The sequence below is a fragment of the Corylus avellana genome, chromosome 1 (genome assembly GCF_965113065.1).
Source record: "Corylus avellana chromosome 1, dhCorAvel1.hap1.2, whole genome shotgun sequence".
Classification (NCBI taxonomy): domain Eukaryota; kingdom Viridiplantae; phylum Streptophyta; class Magnoliopsida; order Fagales; family Betulaceae; genus Corylus; species Corylus avellana.
In genome coordinates, this window is record NC_142490.1 from 44344974 (window position 1) to 44366861 (window position 21888).

The 21888-nt window shown below is 37.0% G+C and overlaps 2 protein-coding genes across 4 annotated transcripts; both read left to right on the forward strand.

Annotated features, from left to right (window-relative positions):
* Positions 1-4558: 4558 nt before the first annotated feature.
* On the forward strand, positions 4559-9013 carry LOC132169993 (G-type lectin S-receptor-like serine/threonine-protein kinase RKS1). Its single transcript, XM_088517068.1, has 7 exons — positions 4559-6626; positions 6748-6876; positions 7089-7282; positions 7626-7836; positions 7971-8208; positions 8404-8554; positions 8634-9013. The coding sequence occupies exons 1-7, from the start codon at positions 5351-5353 to the stop codon at positions 8931-8933; spliced, it is 2499 nt and encodes an 832-aa protein (XP_088373194.1). The 5' UTR covers positions 4559-5350; the 3' UTR covers positions 8934-9013.
* A 6667-nt stretch (positions 9014-15680) lies between these two features.
* Positions 15681-18939, forward strand: LOC132169997 (G-type lectin S-receptor-like serine/threonine-protein kinase RKS1). 3 transcript variants are annotated; one of them, XM_088517074.1, is made up of 7 exons: positions 15681-16959; positions 17102-17234; positions 17346-17526; positions 17626-17836; positions 17976-18213; positions 18427-18577; positions 18658-18939. In XM_088517074.1, exons 1-7 carry the CDS (start codon positions 15681-15683, stop codon positions 18937-18939), a joined length of 2475 nt encoding a protein of 824 aa, XP_088373200.1. The 3 variants fall into 3 exon arrangements, with proteins under 3 accessions (XP_088373200.1, XP_088373199.1, XP_088373201.1); XM_088517073.1 differs by having other exon boundaries at positions 17102-17230; positions 17333-17526; XM_088517075.1 differs by lacking the exons at positions 17102-17234; positions 17346-17526; positions 17626-17836.
* The last annotated feature ends 2949 nt before the right edge of the window (positions 18940-21888 follow it).

Consider the following 21888-nt stretch of genomic DNA (forward strand, 5'->3'; position numbering starts at 1 on the left):
CTCTGTCCCGATTCTCGAGGTTTAAAGCAGCACCCGAACAAAAGGCTTCACCCGCATCTTTTCTGCGAACCTCTTCACTGAGAATCAAATCCCTAACGTCTTCATAGCTTAGTTTACTTTTCCCTGCAGAGTTACTCACAGCCATCCTCACGGCTTCCCAGCTATTTGGCAAAAACACCATGACGATCAATGCACGAACCTCATCATCAAAATCAATTTCCATCGAGATAATTGATTTGTGATAGTGTTGAACTCATTGACATGTTATGCCACCAAAGCCCCTTCTGCCATCTTTAGGTTGAACAATTTCTTCATCAAATGCACCTTGTTGTTAGCCAACGGTTTTTCATACGTACTTGATAAAGCTGCCATTAGACTTGCTATTGTCTTCTCCTTTACAACGTTGTGTGCAATTGATTTTGACAATAATAACCTGATAACTGCCAGGGCTTTACGACCAAGAAGAGTCCACTCGCTATCATACATATCGTTGGGTTGTTTTCCCAAAAGGGGTTGATAGAGGTCATTTCCATAAAAGATATCTTCAATCTGCACCTTCCAGTACCCAAAATCTGTGTCGTTGAATTTTTCAATTCCTATCTTTCCTTTTTCTACTGTCATCGCTCCCACTCGAACCAAAAGCTCTGATACCAGTTGTTAGGAAATTAATCATATTTTCCAAGACCTGTGAGATGCGAAAAAAGAAGAAGTATGCAGAATAACAAAGATAAGGCAATCAAATCACACACGACAACAAGATTTAAATGGTTCGGCTTAACAAGCCTACATCCACTGGTGAAGACGACCCAGAGAAAATTCACTTTCAAAAGATAGAATACAAAAATAGTAGAGAGAAAATCACTCAGATCCCAAAGCCCCAATACACTCAAATCTCACTATCACACAAGAGAAATTATTCTCAAAATAGAATACAAAAGACAGATGTATAAACTCTTCTTTTGCTAGAACAGATGGCGGCTGATCTCTATTTTTTTCTCTCACTCTGCAGCACATTTTCTTCTAATCACTTGTTTTTGGCTCCCCCAAAAACACCAAGAAGAAAAACACCTTGTGCGACACTCCATTGTACCTCCTATCTCACCTTTTCTCCACACGTTTTTGGCACACCAAAACACAAGCAAATATTACTCTTTTTGCTCTACACTTTGCCACACAGCACCATGCCATTATATATTGGGCAAAGACTCCAACTCCAAGTCAGAATAGTACTCCTAATACAAGTCGTAAAGCAAAACACCAAACAGTTGTAAAAGTAGTTGGGCCCACTCTAAATTCAGGTCACACTCAACATCTACCTCCAAATTACCATCATACTTATAATGAGAATAACTTTAAGTAGGTCGTGGTGTAAATTGGTATTTTGTACATTTCAACATAAATGAGACAAAATACTTCATACATAAAATACTCATTGATAAAACTACCCAAACCACCATCTAAGTTGGTTTTTTAGACTAACGTGTTAAGGGGTCGGAGGGTGAATGATGGGCGTTGAGTTAGAACGAATGCAAAAGTTGATGGGATTAATTTGAATTAACAATACAGTATATTCATCTCTATTATATTTGATATTTTTACTTGATGTATGAAATTTCCATTGAAGAAAAGAAGATTTTACATTGCATCCAAATACAACGGGCTCTTATTTACAATCCCCTGTCAAACTTTGAATTTGGTGATCACTCTAATTCGAAGTTTGAATTCAAAAGCTCCTCTTCATTAAAATCATTTGCAATTTGGAAGAAAAAAAAGAAAAAGAAAAAGTGTTCCTGGCTAAGTAGAATGATTAAAATAACCTTGAATAGTCATTTGAATTTCCAATAGACCAATAAAGATCTCACGGATAATTGATAGAACGCATGGAATGCGTTAAGTAAAATAAAGCACAAACATGAAATGTACAACACATAAATACATCAAGATCATTGTGCTTTTTTTTCTTTTTTGGAGGACTATTTATGGTTTAACGGAAATCATTATTATTGTTAAATTACAATTTGTCCAAAAAACATAAACAGATAGAAATAAATAAATTTAACTATTTAATCAAATATTTTAATACTCTCCTTCATTTATGGACTCAAATTCTATTTTAATAGGAGATGTCTAACACATGAAATACTTAATTAAAATAGAGATGGCTCTGAAACCATGTTAAATCTACACTTATTCCAAAACTTTAATAAAAAAATATATAAATTTAATCATTTAATTCATATAATAACACTTATCATATATATCTACCCCTAAACTACCACCCACTTTGGACCCCTCCGTCAATTTTTACCGTTAAAAATCTTAAAAAGACAAAATTACCCTTCAATTTTCTTTCTATTAAAAAAAATTAAAAAAAAATTGAAAAAAAGTTTACAAGGTGGCCCGACCGTGGATCACCTTGTGATTGTCTAAGTTTTAACGTTTAAAATCTAACAGAGAGGTCCAAAATGAAACAAATTGAAAGTTCAAGGGTCTAAAGTGAGAGGTTTTGGAGTTTAAGGGGGGCATGTCAAAAGGAGTAATAGTTCAAGAGTCCAAAGTAAAGTTTCCATATATATATATATATATATATATAGGGCCGGCCCAATGTATTTGGGGGCCTTAGGCAAAATTGTGAAATGGAGCCGTTATTTTTTTAATATTTAAATATTAATTAAATAATATTTATTTTAATATTATTTTTTTGTTTGAATTTAAAATTACTATTTTGCCTTAACTCTTTATTCTTTATACTTAAATTGAGCGACATGACTCAAGGCGCGACAAAATGTGAATGCACAAGGCCATTTTATTTTTCTGCTATTTTGTTTTAATCATCATAATGATACATGATTGTCAGATTGTTTTGTGACTTTGTCAACAAACTTATGACGTCAGATTATTCTATATTTTGCACGCTTGTCAACAAACAAAGCCATTTTAGTTATAAATTTGTTGTGTTGTGCAGCCAAGAGCCAAGAACGTGTTATCATTGTTTAGCAAGTGCTTGTGCGGTAAAGGGCCTAGATATTATAAATAAATAATATTATTTTTTTAAAAAAAAATATGTTGTGGGCCTTGTGGCCGTTATGCTTGTGCAGAAAGTATGCTAGGGCCTCCATATTATAACAAAAAAAAAAAAAAAAATTATTTTTTTAAACCATATTGAAGGCCTCAAAAAAGCATATTGAGGACCTTAATATTGTAAACAAATAATAATATGTTTTTAAAACATGTTGAAGGCCTCAAAAAAGTATGTTGAGGACCTTAAAATTTTATAAAATTTTTTTTGGCCTTATTAAAAAATTATTTGGGCCTTAAGACTTGATTTGGAAAAGGAATTATGAAACATGAAGTTTCTTGAACTCTGGGGCCCCGTTTGCCAACAGTGCGGAACGACACTGTAGCTGGAACGGTACTGTTCCAGCTACAGTGCCATTCTTTAAAAAATGATTTTTTTTTTCTTTAATAAAGAGAAAATGAAAAATATTAAAAAACTTTAAAAAAAAATAAAAAAATAAAAAAACACCCCAACCCAAAACGGTGTCGTTTTGGGCATTAAAATTATTATTATTATTTTTTTCTTAAAAAAAAAAAAAAACGGAGAAAGAAATCGGGGTGGCTCCAGCCACCCCCATGGCCAGTATGGGGGTGGTTCGAACCACCCCCATGGCCAAGGGGGTGGTCCGGCCACCCCCTTGGCCAAAAAAAATAAAGGGGACCAGGTGCATTTGAGGGTGGCCGGACCACCCCCAAGGGGCTGGGGTGGTTTCGGCCACCCCATACCGGCCGTATGGGGTGGCTGAAACCACCCCCAGCCCATTGGGGGTGGTTCGGCCACCCCAAAATGCACCCGATCCCCTCCCCCCCCCCCCCCCCCCCTCCCCCCCTTTTAATTTTTTTGGCCTTTCCAGGGTGGTCGGACCATCCCCTTGGCCATGGGGTGGTCGAACCACCCCCATACCGGCCATGGGGGTGGCTCCAGCCACCCTTTTGGCCAAAAATGGGGTGGTTCGGCCACCCCATTTTGGCCAAGGGGTGGCTGGAGCCACCCCCATATCTTTCTCCCTTTTTTTTTTTTTTTTAAGAAAAAAATAATAATAATTTTAATGCCCAAAACAACACCATTTTGGGTTGGAGTATTTTTTTTCTTTTTTTTAAGTTTTTTAATATTTTTTATTTTCTTTTTTTTTTTTTAAAGAAAAAAAAAAATTATTTTTTAAAGAATGACACTATAGCTAGAACAGTACTGTTCCGCACTGTTAAGAAACGGGGCATGAGAGACTTGGAGAGGAAGAGAAAAATGGCAGAAGGTGCGGCCCTTGTATTTGAACGGTTGGTTTTCTTTCTTGTTGTGGTGTCCAAGAAAACATGATTAAAGACTTTATTTTTTTTTAATGAGAAATGCTAGAATGCAATATTTAGCCCTCATTTTGCCAATAAACATCCTATGTGGCAAAGGGCCCATCCCGCAATTTTTATTTTTTTTATTTCTCCCTACCTCACCACACTTGCACGCCTATCTTCTTCTCTTTTTATTTTTTTATTTCTCCCTACCCCACCACACCTGCACGCTTATCTTCCTTTCTCCCTCTCTCTCTCCCTCTCAAACGCTCCTTCTCTCAGACCCTTTCAGAAGCCCTCTCCTTCCCTCGCCCATGTCTCCCTCTCTCCTGTCTCTCTCACTCCGGCGAAGGATCCGCTCACCGGATTTGGTTGATTCGCTCCCAGCACGACGGTGGTATTGCTCCGGCGGGGTTCTGCTCAGATGACACCGGCGGGATTTTGTCAGATTTTTTGTTTTGTTTTGTTTTTTTTTTTTTTTTTCATGTTTCTATAACATATTTGTTTTCCTGGGTTTAAATTTGTTTGAGCCTTATTAAAAATTTATTTTTGGCCTTATTAAAAAAAATTTTGGGCCTTAATAAAATTTTTTTTGAGACCTTAAATTTTGGGGCCCTAAGTTCCTAACGCCGGCCTCACTCGCATAGCTGTATGTATCATCAAATTAGAAAGCTCGTTCAGCTTCATTTTCTCACTATATTGAGGTTTGTTTTTTAGGTACACTATAGTGAGGTTCATTGTACATAACAGTGGCGCAGCCTTTGGAATAATGAACAGGTTCAATGCTATGGCTCAACTCATTTCTCCTTTTTAAACTACTTTTCTAATATTTAATATTAAAAAAGTAGTTTCAAAATTAAAGAGAACGCATTGTACCTTTTTGACTTTGACCAAAACAAAAGCAGTCAAAAAGAACACCTTCCAAGTTGAGCTTCAGTCTCTTTAGTTGATTTCGATCCGTCTTTAACAACCCCCCACCCAGAAAAAAGGGTGAAAAGAAAAACCCACCATGAATCCTGCTAAAGAGTTATTGAATACGTCGTTGCTTCTCTCCCTACTCGTTTTCCGATTTTGCATTTCCCTTGACACCATTTCCCCGAACCAGCCCCTTAAAGACGGTGACATCCTGGTTTCCAAAGGAGAAACTTTTGCACTTGGGTTTTTCAGCCCCGGAAACTCTAGCCGCCGCTACATCGGAATATGGTATTACAATCACAAAGTTCCTCAACAAACCGTCGTGTGGGTAGCAAACAGAGACAGCCCTCTCAGTGACACCTCCGGAGTCCTCTCCATCAACGGCCATGGAAACCTCGTCCTTAACAGCAAAAACCGAAGCACCCCTATCTGGTCTACAAACGCTTCAGTCTCATCCACAAACAATTCTATGGCTCAGCTCTTGGATTCTGGAAATCTTGTTTTGGTTCTACCAGACAACCAAAGGGTCACGTGGCAGAGCTTCGACTATCCCACCAATACTCTGCTTGCATCCATGAAACTCGGCCTAGACAGGCGAACAGGGTTGAACCGTTCTCTAACATCTTGGAAGTCCGAAGATGACCCGGGAACCGGTACCTGCTCATATGGGATTAACCCAAATGGGTACCCACAATTGTTCTTGTACAAGGGTGGAACTCCCTTGTGGCGGGGCGGATCTTGGACCGGCCGAAGATGGAGCGGTGCACCCAACACGCTACCTAATTTAACCAATCTTAGTTTTGTGGACAATCAAGATGAGGTCACTGCCATGTACGGCGCCACTGATCCCACAGTTTTCACAAGAGTTGTGTTGGATGAATCAGGAACCCTTCACCGGCTCACATGGAACGGTAATAAATGGGTCGAATTTTGGTCCTTCCCGGGAGAATGTGATACGTACAGAGAGTGCGGTCCAAGTAGTAACTGCAATCCATATGAACCCGACAATTTCCGGTGCACATGCTTACCCGGACTCGAACCCAACTCAACCCGTGATTGGAACATGAGAGTTGGGTCGGGCGGGTGCTCGAGGAAGCAAGGAGCATCCATGTGCCGAAACGGTGAAGGGTTTGTGAAGCTGGTACGTGTGAAGGTGCCAGATACTTCTGTGGCACGTGTGGACATGAGTTTGAGTTTGAAGGAATGTGAGCAAGAGTGCTTGAGGAACTGTTCTTGTACGGCATACAGCAGTGCAGATGAGACAAGGGGAGGGATTGGGTGCTTGTCATGGCACGGGGACTTGGTGGACATCAGAACATTTGCCAACGCAGGACAAGATTTGTATATACGTGTGGATGCAGTTGTACTAGGTATTCTTCTTTACCATGTTTCTTTTATTTGGAAGATGTTATTTTAGAAAACAGTTATGTGCAATTACCTTCTCAGATTTATGACGTCATTATTAAAAATATTTCTATTTTTGGTTGTCAGCTCAATATGCAAAGAAAAATGGTGTTATGCAGAGCAAGAGCATGGTGGCGATTCTTGTAGTTTCTATTGGTCTAATGTTGCTTCTTGTGGTCTCCATTGCATATTGGTTGGTAATGAGGAAGAAAAAAGGTATGCCAAATGTTTTTCACTCTTTATTTTCAATCAATGATAAACAATTAAAATTATAGACTTGAATTCTTCCTGTTCTTCTCCCCTGTTTCATTATTTTCTTTAGTTAGTGTACTTCCTCTGTTTCATTATGGGGACCTTTTTTTTGTAGGAATTCATAGTTGCATATCAATTCTGCACCTTTCATTATATGTAACTGCGTTTGACAACAGGAAAAAGGCAAAGCAAATATGCACCTACTGTTGCCTTGAGTTCAACCTACTTTGAAGAATCTTCAAGGGAGCTTGATGAGAGTACAAGAAATTCAGATTTACCATTTTTTGATCTAAGTATCATAGTTGCAGCCACAGATAATTTCTCTGTTGCTAACAAGCTTGGAGAAGGAGGTTTTGGCTCAGTTTATAAGGTACTACTCTCCTTCAAGGACTTCCAAAAATTTGCATAATTTCAATTCATATGTGTATTAATGCACCAATTTTTTATCCTTGATGTTTATGTGCAATATAAATAAATGAAATGTGATGAATGCACTTTGCGAGTGTTGAGTTCCAATTGAGAAAGTATAAAGAAAAATAATATTTATGTACCTAAGTACATAAGCTAATGGACTTAGGTACATAAGTGGACCGAGATCCATTAGCTTGGGTTTTTGGGATAGAGTGGTATTCAAATATGTATATTAATATACTTTTGGTAAAAATTCACAAATTGCTTATTTCCCCAACATGAAATTTGTACTATAATTTCAGGGTCTCTTAGATAATCAGAAAGAAATTGCAGTAAAAAGACTATCAAAGTATTCCGGACAAGGAGTTGAAGAATTCAAAAATGAAGTAGCAATAATTGCCAAACTCCAACACAGGAACCTAGTGAGGATTCTTGGTTATTGCGTTCAAGGAGAAGAGAAGATGTTAATCTATGAGTGCTTGCCAAACAAAAGCTTGGACTTTTTCATTTTTCGTATGTCTACTTTTCACATAAAGTCCTTGAAATATCACCTGAAAATGGAGCTCCAATTACAAGCAGATTAATTCCTAGTATGTAGCATAAATATTACATAAGCATATATTCTAAGTTCTCATCTCTTTATTCAGATGAAACAAAAAGGTCCTTGTTATATTGGAGAAAACGCTTTGATATTATCTGTGGGGTTGCTCGAGGACTCTTATATCTTCATCAAGACTCAAGATTAAGAATTATCCACAGAGACTTAAAGGCCAGCAATGTTCTACTTGACAATGCAATGAATCCAAAAATTGCAGATTTTGGTATGGCTAGAATCGTTGGAGGGGACCAAATTGAAGCAAATACAAATCGCGTCGTTGGAACATAGTAAGTGTTTTACAAAATAATGATATATTACAGTGTTCATCATATTAAGTGACTTTCATTTCTTAAATGTCTTAAAAGTGCAAATTCAAAGGGTTTTTTTGTAATTCTTTTTCTATTGTGTTCGCGGAAAGTTTATACGCTACGTCAATGCACAAATATGGAGCTATTTTTGATAATTTCATTTTGCTACTGCAGTGGTTATATGTCACCAGAGTATGCAATGCAAGGACTATTTTCTGTGAAATCTGATGTATATAGCTTTGGAGTTTTGCTGCTAGAGATCACTACGGGCAAAAAGAACAGTTCTTATTATCATGATGGTCCCTCCTCAAATTTGATTGGCCATGTAAGAACATGTGAAATAATGACTTGTCAAATTAGCCTAATATTGTTTTAGCCTAATATGATGAATATGTTGTTTGTAGGTTTGGGACTTGTGGAGAGAAGACAAAGCCATGGAAATAGTTGATTCATCACTGGGTGAGCAATATGCTAATGAAATTTCGAGATGTATTCAAATTGGGCTTTTGTGTGTACAAGAACATGCAATAGATAGGCCGACCATGTCAGCAGTTGTTTTGATGTTGGGCAATGACACACCTCTTCCTTATCCAAAACAACCTGCATTTATCTTGAAGAGCACTTACACTAGTAGAGATAGATCAATTTGTGAATTAGCTAATTCTGTAAATGAAATAACAATTACTATGATTGATGCTCGCTAACCACATGCTGTTTGGTTTAGTGCACCAATATGTTCTGATTTTTTTTGTAATTATCTATTCTTTTGTGATGTTAGGGATTTAGGAATTGATTTCTCTTTCTTCTTTTTTTGGGAAAAGATTGATTCTAATTTTCGATGGCAGAGTCCAATGCTTATTGAAGTTGTGGCAATATGAGTGTTTTTGATAATATATAAAGTTCTTTCCTCTCATTTTCTTTAAATTGAAAAACTCTTGAAACTTTAGGGGTAAAATGAATTTTCCCCTAAAATTATTCTTTATCGGTTCCAATGTTATGGAGTATGTTAATTCATGGTATGCTAGTGATTTGGATAAAATGAAATTCCTGACATGTCGGGGTGTGCCATTTTTTGGAAGACGATAGTTGCTTTGTCCACCAGAGTGGTAGACTATATGGTGTCAGTAGATGCGGTGAAAGAAACAATTTCACTAAGAAGTGATCTACTGATGATGAGAGTGTTGCGTTTTGTGATAGCCAGAATACAAAACATTTAACGAAAAAGACAAACATATAATGAGAGGACCGTCAAATATAATTTTCTTCTTGGGGTTGTGACAATTCCATCGGAATTGTGGACTAAACGGCCCAGTGGCGGAGCCAGACAATTCATATTGGGAGTGCCGCAAAAAAATTTTTTGGCGTCCTAAAAATTTTTTACACCCTAAAAATTTAGTAATTCACACAATATATACATCACAAAAATATATCTATAAAATTTTATAAATATGTGCTTAAATTGATATATTAGAAATGTAACATGCCAGCATTATATTAAAAAAACAATTACAAAAAAAAAAAAAAAAAAAAAAGTGTCTAGAACTGCACTTTACGGTCTCTTAGAAGTACAAAATCATCAAGTATCGAATCTAAATTATATTTTGTATAATGAAATGCTATAAGCAGGCTATCCACAACAAGTGATGCTTCAAATGTCTAAAAAATTTCACACATGTTTTAGGAAAGAAATTTATCGAAGATTGCACAGCTCTCCATGATAAGATAGTTGAGTTAGTTAGGTCTTTTCTTTATAGGGGAACTAGCTGCTTAAACACAATTCATTACCATTGATCCAACAAATATCATTACTATAAATGTGAAGCACTATAAACCTGCATTTACACCAAGTGTAACACTCTCATAATTCTAAACAAAGATGCCAAGTCATATGTACACACCGTAGAAAGCCTGAAAGGGCAAAATTTGGGCTTCCCTCTTTGTCCACACTTCAAAAGATATGCACCCTTCTTTATGGATACAATTGCCTGCACAGACTTACAGAAAAAAAGGTTTCAGCAAAGAGAGAGAGAGAGAGGAACCATCATCAACTACTTAACAAAAGCACATAATTTCACAAGAGTAAAAAACATATCTAAAGAGAGTCTGAATGCTAGTTAAGGTTGAGATTGCATCAAATTTTTCTCCTAGCGTTGCAGATTATTTCGTTCACACTAAGAGATCAAGTCTTCATTACTGTCATAAAAGTGAAGTGTCCTATGTGACCCCTCATTGCTGAACATTAAACTGTAAGAATCAAGTCAAAGCTTTTGGAAACCACAATCAGCAATTAATGGCAGCCACACAAACTTTTGAAATGTTAGAAGAAAAACCCAGTTTTCTTAACCGGAAAAAAGGGCAAATTGTAGTAGTAGCGTTATATCAAAAGAATTACAATCAATGTTTGATCTCTGATATGATTTTGTGATTCTGCAACCATAATACTATTAACTTCCATTTCAAAGCTTTGGCAACTACAAGATGTCAAGAACACAACATTTTCAAATCACTACGAACATGTGAGATATTTAAGTTATATAAGCCAACATTAAAGGATAAAAGATAAAGGAAGAACAACATAAAATTTGAAATTCTAATTAGGAACACTGACAATTCATGAAAAACCACAAAATGATGCCAACCAAAAATTAATGAACTTTACAAACAATGCTCAAAGCATTAAAGCAATACCTGATTCTACATCCCCAGCACCCCCCACCCCAAACACCCCCCCCCCCCCCCCCCCCCCCCCAAAAAAAAAAGAAATAAAAAAAGAAAAAGAAAAAGAAAAAGAAAAGATATAACATTCCACTACATGTAACAAAAAACGAATTTTATACAAAATAACAGGAAGAAAATGAGCAAATACTCACAAAGATCATAATTTTGAAACGATTTGAAATCAACCCAAAATCCAAATGAAACATCATTTTCTTCAGTGAATCAGTGAAAAAGAAAAAGAAAACCAAACATAAAACAAAAGAAAACCAAAACGAGACCTGTTCGAGTTCGACGGCTCTGTCAAAGCCGATTGGAGAATGCCAGGATGGAGCGTCTGTCGTGAGATAGAAAGAATTTGGGAGGGGGGCATTGACAATGTTTTGATAATTTGGAGGAGTCATTGTTACAACTGAAAGTTTGAGGTGGACATTGTCAATTAGGTGATAATTTGAGAAGATATGTGGACGTACAGTGAAAGAAAAAAAAAAAGTATGAAAGAGATAAAACATCAAAAAATAAATAACTTTAACTTTTTGTAATTCAGTGCACTAATATGTTCCGATTTTGTAATTTCTGTTCTTTTGTGATGTTAGGGATTTTGGAATTGATTTTTTTTTTTTTTTTTTTGGAAAAAATTGATTCTTTTTTCGATATATGGCAGAGTCCAATGGTTGCCGAAGTTGTGGCAATATGAGTGTTTCTGATAATGTATGAAGTTCTTTCCTCTCATTTTCTTTTTATATATATCTCCATCTTTTATAAATTAGAAAATCACATCAGTTCAGCACTGATTTATATCTTCTTGACCTTTTTTTTTTTTTTTTTTTGTAAGAATATCTTCTTGACTTAGTTCCTCAAAGGGCAGGTTATGTTCCTGGGTGGTCAGTTATTGTGATGGTTGCCCTTGGCAGTTTGATTGTTTGGGTGCCTTGTGGTTCTAGGGCTTTAATTTGGTCGTCATGGCAGTAGGTTATACAAAGTCTGCCATCACAACCTCATCCTCACGGAGGAGTTTTTTTTTTTGTTAAACAGAGTTGGTCCTCGATCCTCTGATACAACCAAGAGCCAGTTTATATATTGAAAGATTTCATCATTTATTACTCTTCATGATAGTTGAAATCAACCAACTAAAATCATTTGTATTTTTCCCCTTTCCGTTTTACTTTTTTTTTTTTTTTTTTGGTGGGAAAAGATAATGGAGGAAAAAACAAAACACAAAAACAAATTACAAGAGAGGTTCTTTGTCACTCCTAATTCTTAAAGTCGAAAGAAAATTAGAGTTATGAGGATTGCTTCTAAACACTAAGTGAGAGTGGCCCATTTTGCAACTGAGTGTACCAGAGAATTGACATATCTATAGATATTCGAAGCGGTCCAAGAACTAAAAAAGGATAGCTGCCAGCGAGTGGCGAGTATGCCCGAGAATTATTGATGTGTCCAATTTTGACACGTCACTAGGTGACGCGTGAACAGTAAAAAATCTTTTTTTTTTTTTTTTGATATACATATATATTTGCCATTTATTAATTTAATTTATTTTCCAGTTCACACGTCACAAATTTAATTTTAATTTTGAGAAAATTACAGTTTACCCCCTTAAGGTTGACAGCGTTTTTCAATTCGAGCACTAAAGTTTCAATTTTTGCAATCCATCCCCACAAAGTTTCAATTTTTTTTTAATTCGACCAATATTATCTCAAAATTCTCATATTGCCCTTAATTTTTATTTTTGAATTTTATTTTTTATGAAAAAAAAAATGGGGGTGTAAAAATGGCCAGATGGCCATAGGCCACCCTGAATTTTTTTTTTTTTTTAATTTTTTATAAAAAATTAAAAATTAAAAATTAGGGGCAAGATGGGAAGTTTTGGATACAATTGATCAAATTGCAAAAATTTGGAACTTTGGAGGGGTGGATTGCAAAAATTGAAACTTTGGTGTTCAAATTGAAAAACGCTGTCAACTTTAAGGGGGTAAACTGTAATTTTCCCTTTAATTTTTAAATTTTAGTTTTTTCTTTCTTCTTTAAAGGAAAGAGGAAAAAAAAAATTTAAATTCAATTAGTCATTCACACGTCACTAATTGAATTTTATAGAAGAAATAAAAAAAATTAAAATTCAATTAGTGACGTATGAATATTCACTAGTGAGGTGTTACTGTTCACATGTCATTAATTAATGACGTTTTACTCTTTGACACATCACCATTTTGTGACGTTTTGACAACCAAAGTACTGTAGACACATCACAAAGCCTGAATTTTTTGTAGTGCACCACTAGCCCGATGCTCCTAGCCGTCGTGCTACTCTCCGCCACCGATCCGCTCCCTCTCATGGGCTTGTTCTAAAGTGGATTTCATATCCAATTTTTTCTAAGCCCTGTCTATCAACCTCCGTTAGTCCCAACCTCAGACGCGCCTCACCCCCATGTCCCTTGGCCTCTCCTCTCCCTGTCGCTACCCTCTGCGTGCATACCGATCCCTTGCTCGTGGCTCCATCCTTTTACCCCTCTGCCGCCTTCCTCCTCCACTACTGTTGCTTTTTGGTGTTTTGCTGTATTAATGTTTTTTGTTTTGTTATTCTGTTCTCTTACTCGTTTATTTTGTTGGCTTTTGTGTTTTAGTCTCCCTGTGCCTTAGTGGTTTATCCTTGTTGTGAAGACTTTTTAGACTAGATGTTGCTGTTGTCTAATGGGGGTTTAGGTGGGGTTGAGAGGCTTTTTGTGATTCAGGCACCTCCCCATTTTGCTCTTTGTGGTGGGGTTTTTATTATTTGGCTTTAATCCAACCTCTTTCATTGCTTGTTTCGTTGTTGAGCTCCTTGTTAGAGTTCAAAAAGGGTTGAGATACTTTTGAGGATAGTGGGTGTGGCCAACAACTAAATACCAAGAGAAAGAAGTTAAATCTATGTAGCCAACAGCTAAGACCATGCCTTTTACGAGTAGTAGTATCCCACTTTATGTTGACGATAACATATAACTCGTAAGAAAATCACTGCCATCTACCTGAGATCGATCGATGCTAAATGTTTAAACAGCAAGAGCTAGAAGCTAGCCTATGATTATGTAGACTAAACATGGACTTCAACCATAAAGGGTGATGATTCAATAGCCCAAGAAAATTTTCAAGTGGTTAGGTAAGTACTAGGGTGTAGATTCAAATCCCCGCAATGAAGAATCCCCTTGCCTAATTAGTATAAACCACCTTAGTTTCCATTGATGCCCTGGTGGGGCAGGCAATTAAGCTATGGCTCGGCTAGTCTTAAGGGTGCACTTGCGATTTCTGCTATTTTGGTCCCTTCTGAGCAGTCTCCCGTGGGTTGGTTCTACTATGGTCACGCTCAGTTAGAATAGCCATAATTGGTTTCCCCCTCCAACCTTTTTTCAATTTGAAAAAAATAAAAAATAAATAAACATGGACTTCACTTGTAGTTATTTTTAATTTTATTTAAATTTCAGAGTAATGATTAAGGAGAACTAGAGTCCTCCCAAATGTGATGTGACATTTAAAATCATCAATAAATCAAAATTCAATAATGATCATCTTAAATTCAATGGTGATTTTAAATGGCATGTCACATTTGAGAAAACTCTAATTATCCTTGTATCATTACTTTGAATTTCAAGGTGTTATTAACATGACATGACAAATTAACAATCATCTTAGCGTATTGTCCAAATCCTATTGATTTGCTCTCATATGGCTAGCTATTATATATGTAATGGAAAGAGCATGATTTACAATATAATATAGAGAAATGCTTAGCTTCATTAAAAAGTCCATCTTATGGCCATTTTAATTCTAGTTAGCATGACTCATTTTAAAATTAATAGATTTTAAACAATAAATTAATAGATTTCTAGAAAATGGATCATGCCCCACCTAAGATTAAAATGACCAGAAGATAGACTTTTTAATGAAGTCAAGCATTTCTCTATAATATATAACATGTGAATTATCTTTATATAGCAAGGCAAAGTAGTGTGACAGAATTCAATGGATTATAAAAAGTAAAAATAAGGGTAAAATTATATGTGTGTCTCCAAATTACCATCATCCCCCGCCAAACTTTGAATTTGGTCATCAATCTAATCCAAAGTTTGAATTCAAAAATCTACTCTCCATTAAAATCATACGTCAATTTGAACGGAAAAAATGTGCTCCTTTGCTAAATAGAATGATTAAATTAACCTTCAATAGCCATTTAAATTTCCAAAACACCCATAAAGATCAAGATCAGTGTGTTTGTCATCTTCTTCACCTAGGGACCATGTCATGTGTATCGCTTTACTTGATGCAATATTTTTCTGTTTCATGAAAAATGTCGAAAGACATACTGACCATTAATAATGTTTAATCAAGATTCAACATCATTAGTAACTTTGAAAATCTTGGTTGTATCCACACCTAGGTGAGAGCCCATATGAATTTTTAGCAGCTTCCATGCTCGATCTCGACGAGCACAACCTTAATTGTCAAAAGAATCTTATCCATCTTTTTAAAAATTAGCCATTAAACCTGACATTTATTGGACCACAGATCAAATGATTAATGAGTGATTTATACACAAAACATTTCTCTTGTCAAAATTATTAGCGTACTCGTGTCCCACATGTAAAAAATGCAAGCATTTTCTGACATCGTCTCCAGCGCTGGTGGATTCTTCATTCTTAACCCAATCCTACCGACACACAGCAATCTTGTTAGTCAACCTATACTCTTCATCGGAAAACCACCATGAATCCTGCTAAAGAGTTATTGAATACATCGTTGCTTCTCTCCCTACTTGTTTTCCGATTTTGCATTTCGCTTGACACCATTTCCCCCTACAAGCCCGTTAAAGACGGTGACATCCTGGTTTCAAAAGGAGAAACTTTCGCACTTGGGTTTTTCAGCCCGGGAATCTCTGACCGCCGCTACGTCGGAATATGGTATAACAAAGTTTCTGAACAGACCGTTGTGTGGGTAGCGAACAGAGACAGCCCTCTCAACGATACGTCCGGAGTCCTCTCCATCAACGACCATGGAAACCTCGTCCTTAACAGCAAAAACCGAAGCACTCCAATCTGGTCTACAAACGCTTCAGTCTCATCCCCAAACAATTCCATGGCTCAGCTCTTAGATTCAGGGAATCTTGTTTTGGTTCTACCAGACAGCCAAGGGGTTTCAATTTCATGGCAGAGCTTCGACTATCCCACCAATACTATGCTTCCGTTCATGAAACTCGGCCTGGACCGGCGGACCGGATTCAACCGGTACCTAACATCTTGGAAGTCCAAAGATGACCCAGGAACCGGCAACTTCTCATATGGGATTGACCCAAATGGGTACCCACAATTGTTCTTATACAAGGGTGGGACTCCCTTGTGGCGGGCCGGACCTTGGACCGGCCAAACATGGAGCGGTGCACCCATAAGGATACCTAATTTCTTGAATCATAGTTTTGTGGACAATCAAGATGAGGCCACAAACATGTACACTGTAAGTAATCCTGAAGTACTTTTCACAAGATTAGTGTTGAATGAATCAGGAGCCATTGAGCGGTCCACATGGCACAATAGTAAGTGGCTCGAGTTTTGGTCCGCTCCGAAAGACTGTGATATGTACCGAGAGTGCGGTCCAAATAGTTATTGTGATCCAGATGATCCCAACAAATTTCAGTGCACATGCTTACCTGGGTTCGAACCCAGGTCAACCCGTGATTGGAACATGAGAGACGGGTCGGGCGGGTGCGTGAGGAGGCAAGGAGCATCCACGTGCCAAAGCGGCGAAGGATTTATGAAGCTGGTACATGTGAAGATGCCGGATACTTCTATGGCACGTGTGGACATGAGTCTGAGTTTGAAGGAATGTAGGGAGGAGTGCCTGACGAACTGTTCTTGTTCGGCTTACAGCAGTGCAAAGGAGATAAGGGGAGGGATTGGGTGCTTGTCATGGCACGGAGATTTGGTGGACATCAGAACCTATCTCAATGCAGGACAAGATTTGTTTATACGTATGGATGCAGCTGTACTAGGTATTCTACTTTACCATGTTTTTAAAAAAAAAAAAAAAAAAAAAATTGGAAAATGTTATTTTAGAAACCAGTTATGTACGTGCAATTACCTTCTCAGATATATGATGTCATTATTAAAAATATTTTATATTTTTGTTCTCAGCCCAATATGCAAAGAAAAATGGTGTTAAGCAGAGCAAGAGGCTGGTCGCGATTCTTGTGGTTTGTATTGGTCTAATGTTGCTTCTTGTGGTCTCCATTGCGTATTGGTTGGTAGTGAGGAGGAAAAAAGGTATGCAAGACGTAAACTCTTCCTGCTAGCTCTTTTCCTCTGTTTCATTTGTATTTCATTTGTTTCATTATATGTAAGTGTAACTGCCTTTGACGACGACAGGAAAAAGGCAAAGCAAATATTTAACTTTTGTTACCTCGAGTTCAGCCTACTATGAAGAATCTCCAAAGGAGCTGGATGGGAGTACAAGAAATTCAGATTTACCATTCTTTGATCTAAGTATCATAATTGCAGCCACAAATAATTTCTCTGATGCTAACAAGCTTGGACAAGGTGGTTTTGGTTCAGTTTATAAGGTACCACTCCCCCTCAAGGAGTTCTGAAATTTGCATAATTTCAGTTCATGTGTGCTTTTCTTGCATTTTGACTAGATGAAATTTGTAATTTTACTTCAGGGTGTCTTAGATAATCAGAAGAAAATTGCGGTAAAAAGACCATCAAAGTACTCCGGACAAGGAATAGAAGAATTCAAAAATGAAGTGACAATAATTGCTAAACTCCAACACAGGAATCTTGTGAGGATTCTTGGTTATTGTGTTCAAGGAGAAGAGAAGATGTTAATTTATGAGTATTTGCCAAACAAAAGCCTCGACTTTTTCATTTTTGGTATGTCTACTTTTCACATACACTTCTTGCAATAACACCCCACAATCGGATCCTTCAATTATAAATAGCTGAATTCCTATTATACATGCAGCATAAATATTACATAAGCATATATTCTAAGTTCTCATATTTCATTTAGATGAAACAAAAAAGTTATTGTTAGATTGGAGAAGACGCTTCGAGATTATTTATGGTATTGCTCGAGGTCTCTTATATCTTCATCAAGACTCAAGATTACGAATTATCCATAGAGACTTAAAGGCCAGCAATGTTCTACTCGACAACGCATTAAATCCAAAAATTGCAGATTTTGGTATGGCTAGAATCGTTGGAGAGGATCAAATTGAAGCAAATACAAATCGTGTCGTCGGAACATAGTAAGTGCGTTGCAAAATAAAGATACATTAAACTCTCCATCCTATTAAAGTCATAGAAATAGAAACCAAATGGGATTTTAAGTAAAACATCAAACAAATTAACCGTTGTAACTCTTTTTCCTATTGTGTTCCTAGAAAAGTTTATACGCCATGTTAAGGCACAAACATCACAAACATCGAGCTATCTTTGATTATTTCATTTTGCTATTGCAGTGGTTATATGTCACCGGAATATGCAATGCAAGGGCTATTTTCAGTGAAGTCTGATGTATATAGCTTTGGGATTTTGCTGCTGGAGATCATTAGTGGCAAAAAGAACAATGCTTATTATCATGATGGTCCATCCTCAAATTTGATTGGGCATGTAAGAACACATGCAAATAATGGCTTATCAAATTAGTGTAATATTGTTTTAACCTAATATGATGATTACTTTGTTTGTAGGTTTGGGACCTATGGAGAGAAGATAAAGCCATGGAAATAGTTGATTCATCACTGGGTGACCAATATGCTAATGAAGTTTTGAGATGCATTCAAATTGGGCTTTTGTGCGTGCAAGAACATGCAACGGATAGACCAACCATGTCAGCAATTGTTTTCATGTTGGGTAATGATACAACTCTTGCTTATCCAAAACAACCTGCGTTTATCCTGAAGAGCAATTACAACAGTAGAGGAGGTAATTCTGTAAATGAAATAACAATTACTATGATTGATGCTCGCTAACAATGGGCTGTAGTTGGGTTCTGTGCACCAATATGCTATTACAACATATGATTTACTTTCTGTAAATCTACTGTACTTTGATATTTCTCTTGTATGAATTTAATATAATATAAAATCATTACCTAATATAAGTGTGACACTATAGAATGATTATTACAGAAATATAAAATGATGGGAACGACCCCTTAACGAAGAACAAAAATATGGAATGCAAATCACTCTTGTCATCTACCACCCAACTAAAAGGTCTTTCAGCTTAATTACCAACTAGCTAGTTTGCAATCACTACAAGAATCACATTTTTTTGCAACGGATCATTAGTAACGTGTATATGGTGTTAACACGTTACTAAAGTGTAGTAACGTGTGGATAGTAACGTGTTTGACAGGTGGTGAAATTGGACGTAGTTAGTGGAACTTTAGTAACGTGCCAGACTCTGACACATTACCATTTGGTAACGTGTCAGGTTCTGACACGTTATCACCCATGGTAACGTGGCAACACGTTACTAAATGGTAACGTGTTGCCACGTTACCAAAGGGTAATGTGGCAGAATGTACCATGTTGCCATTTGGTAACGTGGTGCCACGTTACCATTTGGTAACATGGCTACACTTTACAAAAAGGTAATGTGGTACAATATGCCACGTTACCAAATTTGATAGGGAAATTTTTTTTTTTTTTTTTTTTTTGAATTTTTTCTGCTCGTTACCTAATATACAAAATCCAATATTTGACAATCCAAAATCCAATATTCGATCAATCCAACGTCAAATATAGCCACAATCCACAATCCAACATCAAATATAGTCGATCTACCACAATCCAACTACCACAATTAATCCAACACTAACCAAATACAATCCAACACTAATACACAAATACAAAATCCAAAAGCCTAACTGCAAATGTGCCACGTTATACAAATATGCATGTAAGGTTATACACTACTCCAACCATAGCTGAGTGAACATCATGACCATTATCTCCTGACATCTCCGCACTAACTGCAAATAATAAAACAAGCAATTAATTAGTTAGTTAATTGACATTTGTGATATAATATTATCAACTCCTTATAGGTAAGCAATGTCCAAGTAAGTGAGAAAACAATCGAATAATTGTCACATACACAATATCGACATACATATTTGCACGACCTATGCATATATTTGCACAACCTATGCATATATTTGCACGACATACATAAACACATATACATTTATTTAATGAGGCGTCTTCAACAAATATGGTACGACCAATCCAACCAGGAACAAAGTAGATTATTTTGAGTTATATATATATATATACTTACGGGGTGCCTAAACGACGGGTATAATGTTGAGACAAACAAGACTTCTGTCCAACCGGCGTCTTGTGTTGGATTTCATTGTAATCATCGTCCTTAGCTTCTACGCTGACGTCATCTACACATGCATATTACGTTGCAATTGTGTTATATACAATTGTGTTAGATACGAACAAAGTTTATTTACCAAACAAAATTACTAGCCCTTAAAATGATATTCATCTCGTAAGATAATCGTGTTACTCAAATAGAAATAATAAAAATATATTGTTACCTGATCGGCTATCAACTGAGGATCTCGCAATCACTCAGGCTGGGGACTCTGCATCTTGCAGATTCCTGATCGTCGTCACCTCCGGCTCCGACCCCACACGTCTCAACCCCTCAAGGCTACGAATCCACTCCTCATGCGCCGCCATCTAAGCAGCCATCTACTGAGTCACTCGCGCAGTCACCGCCGCAATAATCTCCTCACTCTGCTGTGCCAGCCTCGCATCCATTTCCTCTCTGTGCTTCTCCCTCTCGGCTTCAATGGCTCTTTCGAATTCTTCACGCGAGACTATTGTCCCACCACGGTTTTGCGACCGTGCTTGGGATGGTGTATAATATGAGTGGATCGTGCCGCGCGCAGGCAAAATATTCTTACTTACCCCTCGGACACGACCTACATACTCAGGCTTATTGTCGTGCGCCTGAGCATAAGCATCATCCGGTGTCCACCTAATCGTCCCTTGTGGCCCTTCAACCTGTTCCGCAGGGTCATTCTCCAATAACTCTTCCATTCGAGCCTGTACACGATCATTGTTATATATATAATTTTGAAGACTCAATAAGTTAATACATAAATAAAAATTCATAACAAGGTGTCCGCTACTTACAATTCTCGCTGCGACTACCGGATTTGGGTAGCTACTATCTGCCTTTTTATGGCTCTTGATATAAGTCTTCGCTCGCATAGGAGCCTTTCCCGTACTAAGCATCTGCAATAAGTTCAAACCACCAATGAAATATATGTCATATATATATAGTACGCAATATATGACATATATAAAGATGTTATGGTCAGTTAGAGTAATACTTTCTCATGTGCCAGCCTTGCAAGGCTCTTCGAGCCGATGTAGTGTGGTATTTGATTTTGTGCTCATATCTCTTTCATGTGCGCACAGTAAGCCTACGAACACAACATATATACGTTATTAATAGCTAAACCATCGAACAATTATAACTAACAAAACACAAATAGTTTGAAGTGACTTACTTGATAATCGGGATCACACCATTTCCCCAATAATATTTCAACGTCTGCGGGGTTGTACTTTGAAATGGTCTGGGCCATCCTTGCCGACACTGTCGCAGGAGTGTCGTCGCTCTGAATCATGAGCTTCTTCCTTAACTTATGCCTCAAAAGCTTCTGTTTCTCGCCCATGTCTCTGAAATCGTCTTTCTTAATTGCCGTCATATCCGACCCAGGCATGATGTAAAAGTAACGCTGTATCAATTAAAAACTAGGGTATTAAAACGCTTATTGTATAAAATAAATTTAATATACAAGTGGTACATATCATAAATTAATTAATAACATCTAATCTACACTTACCATCAAAGACTCAAATAAATTCTCCTTGCATGGATGGATACCC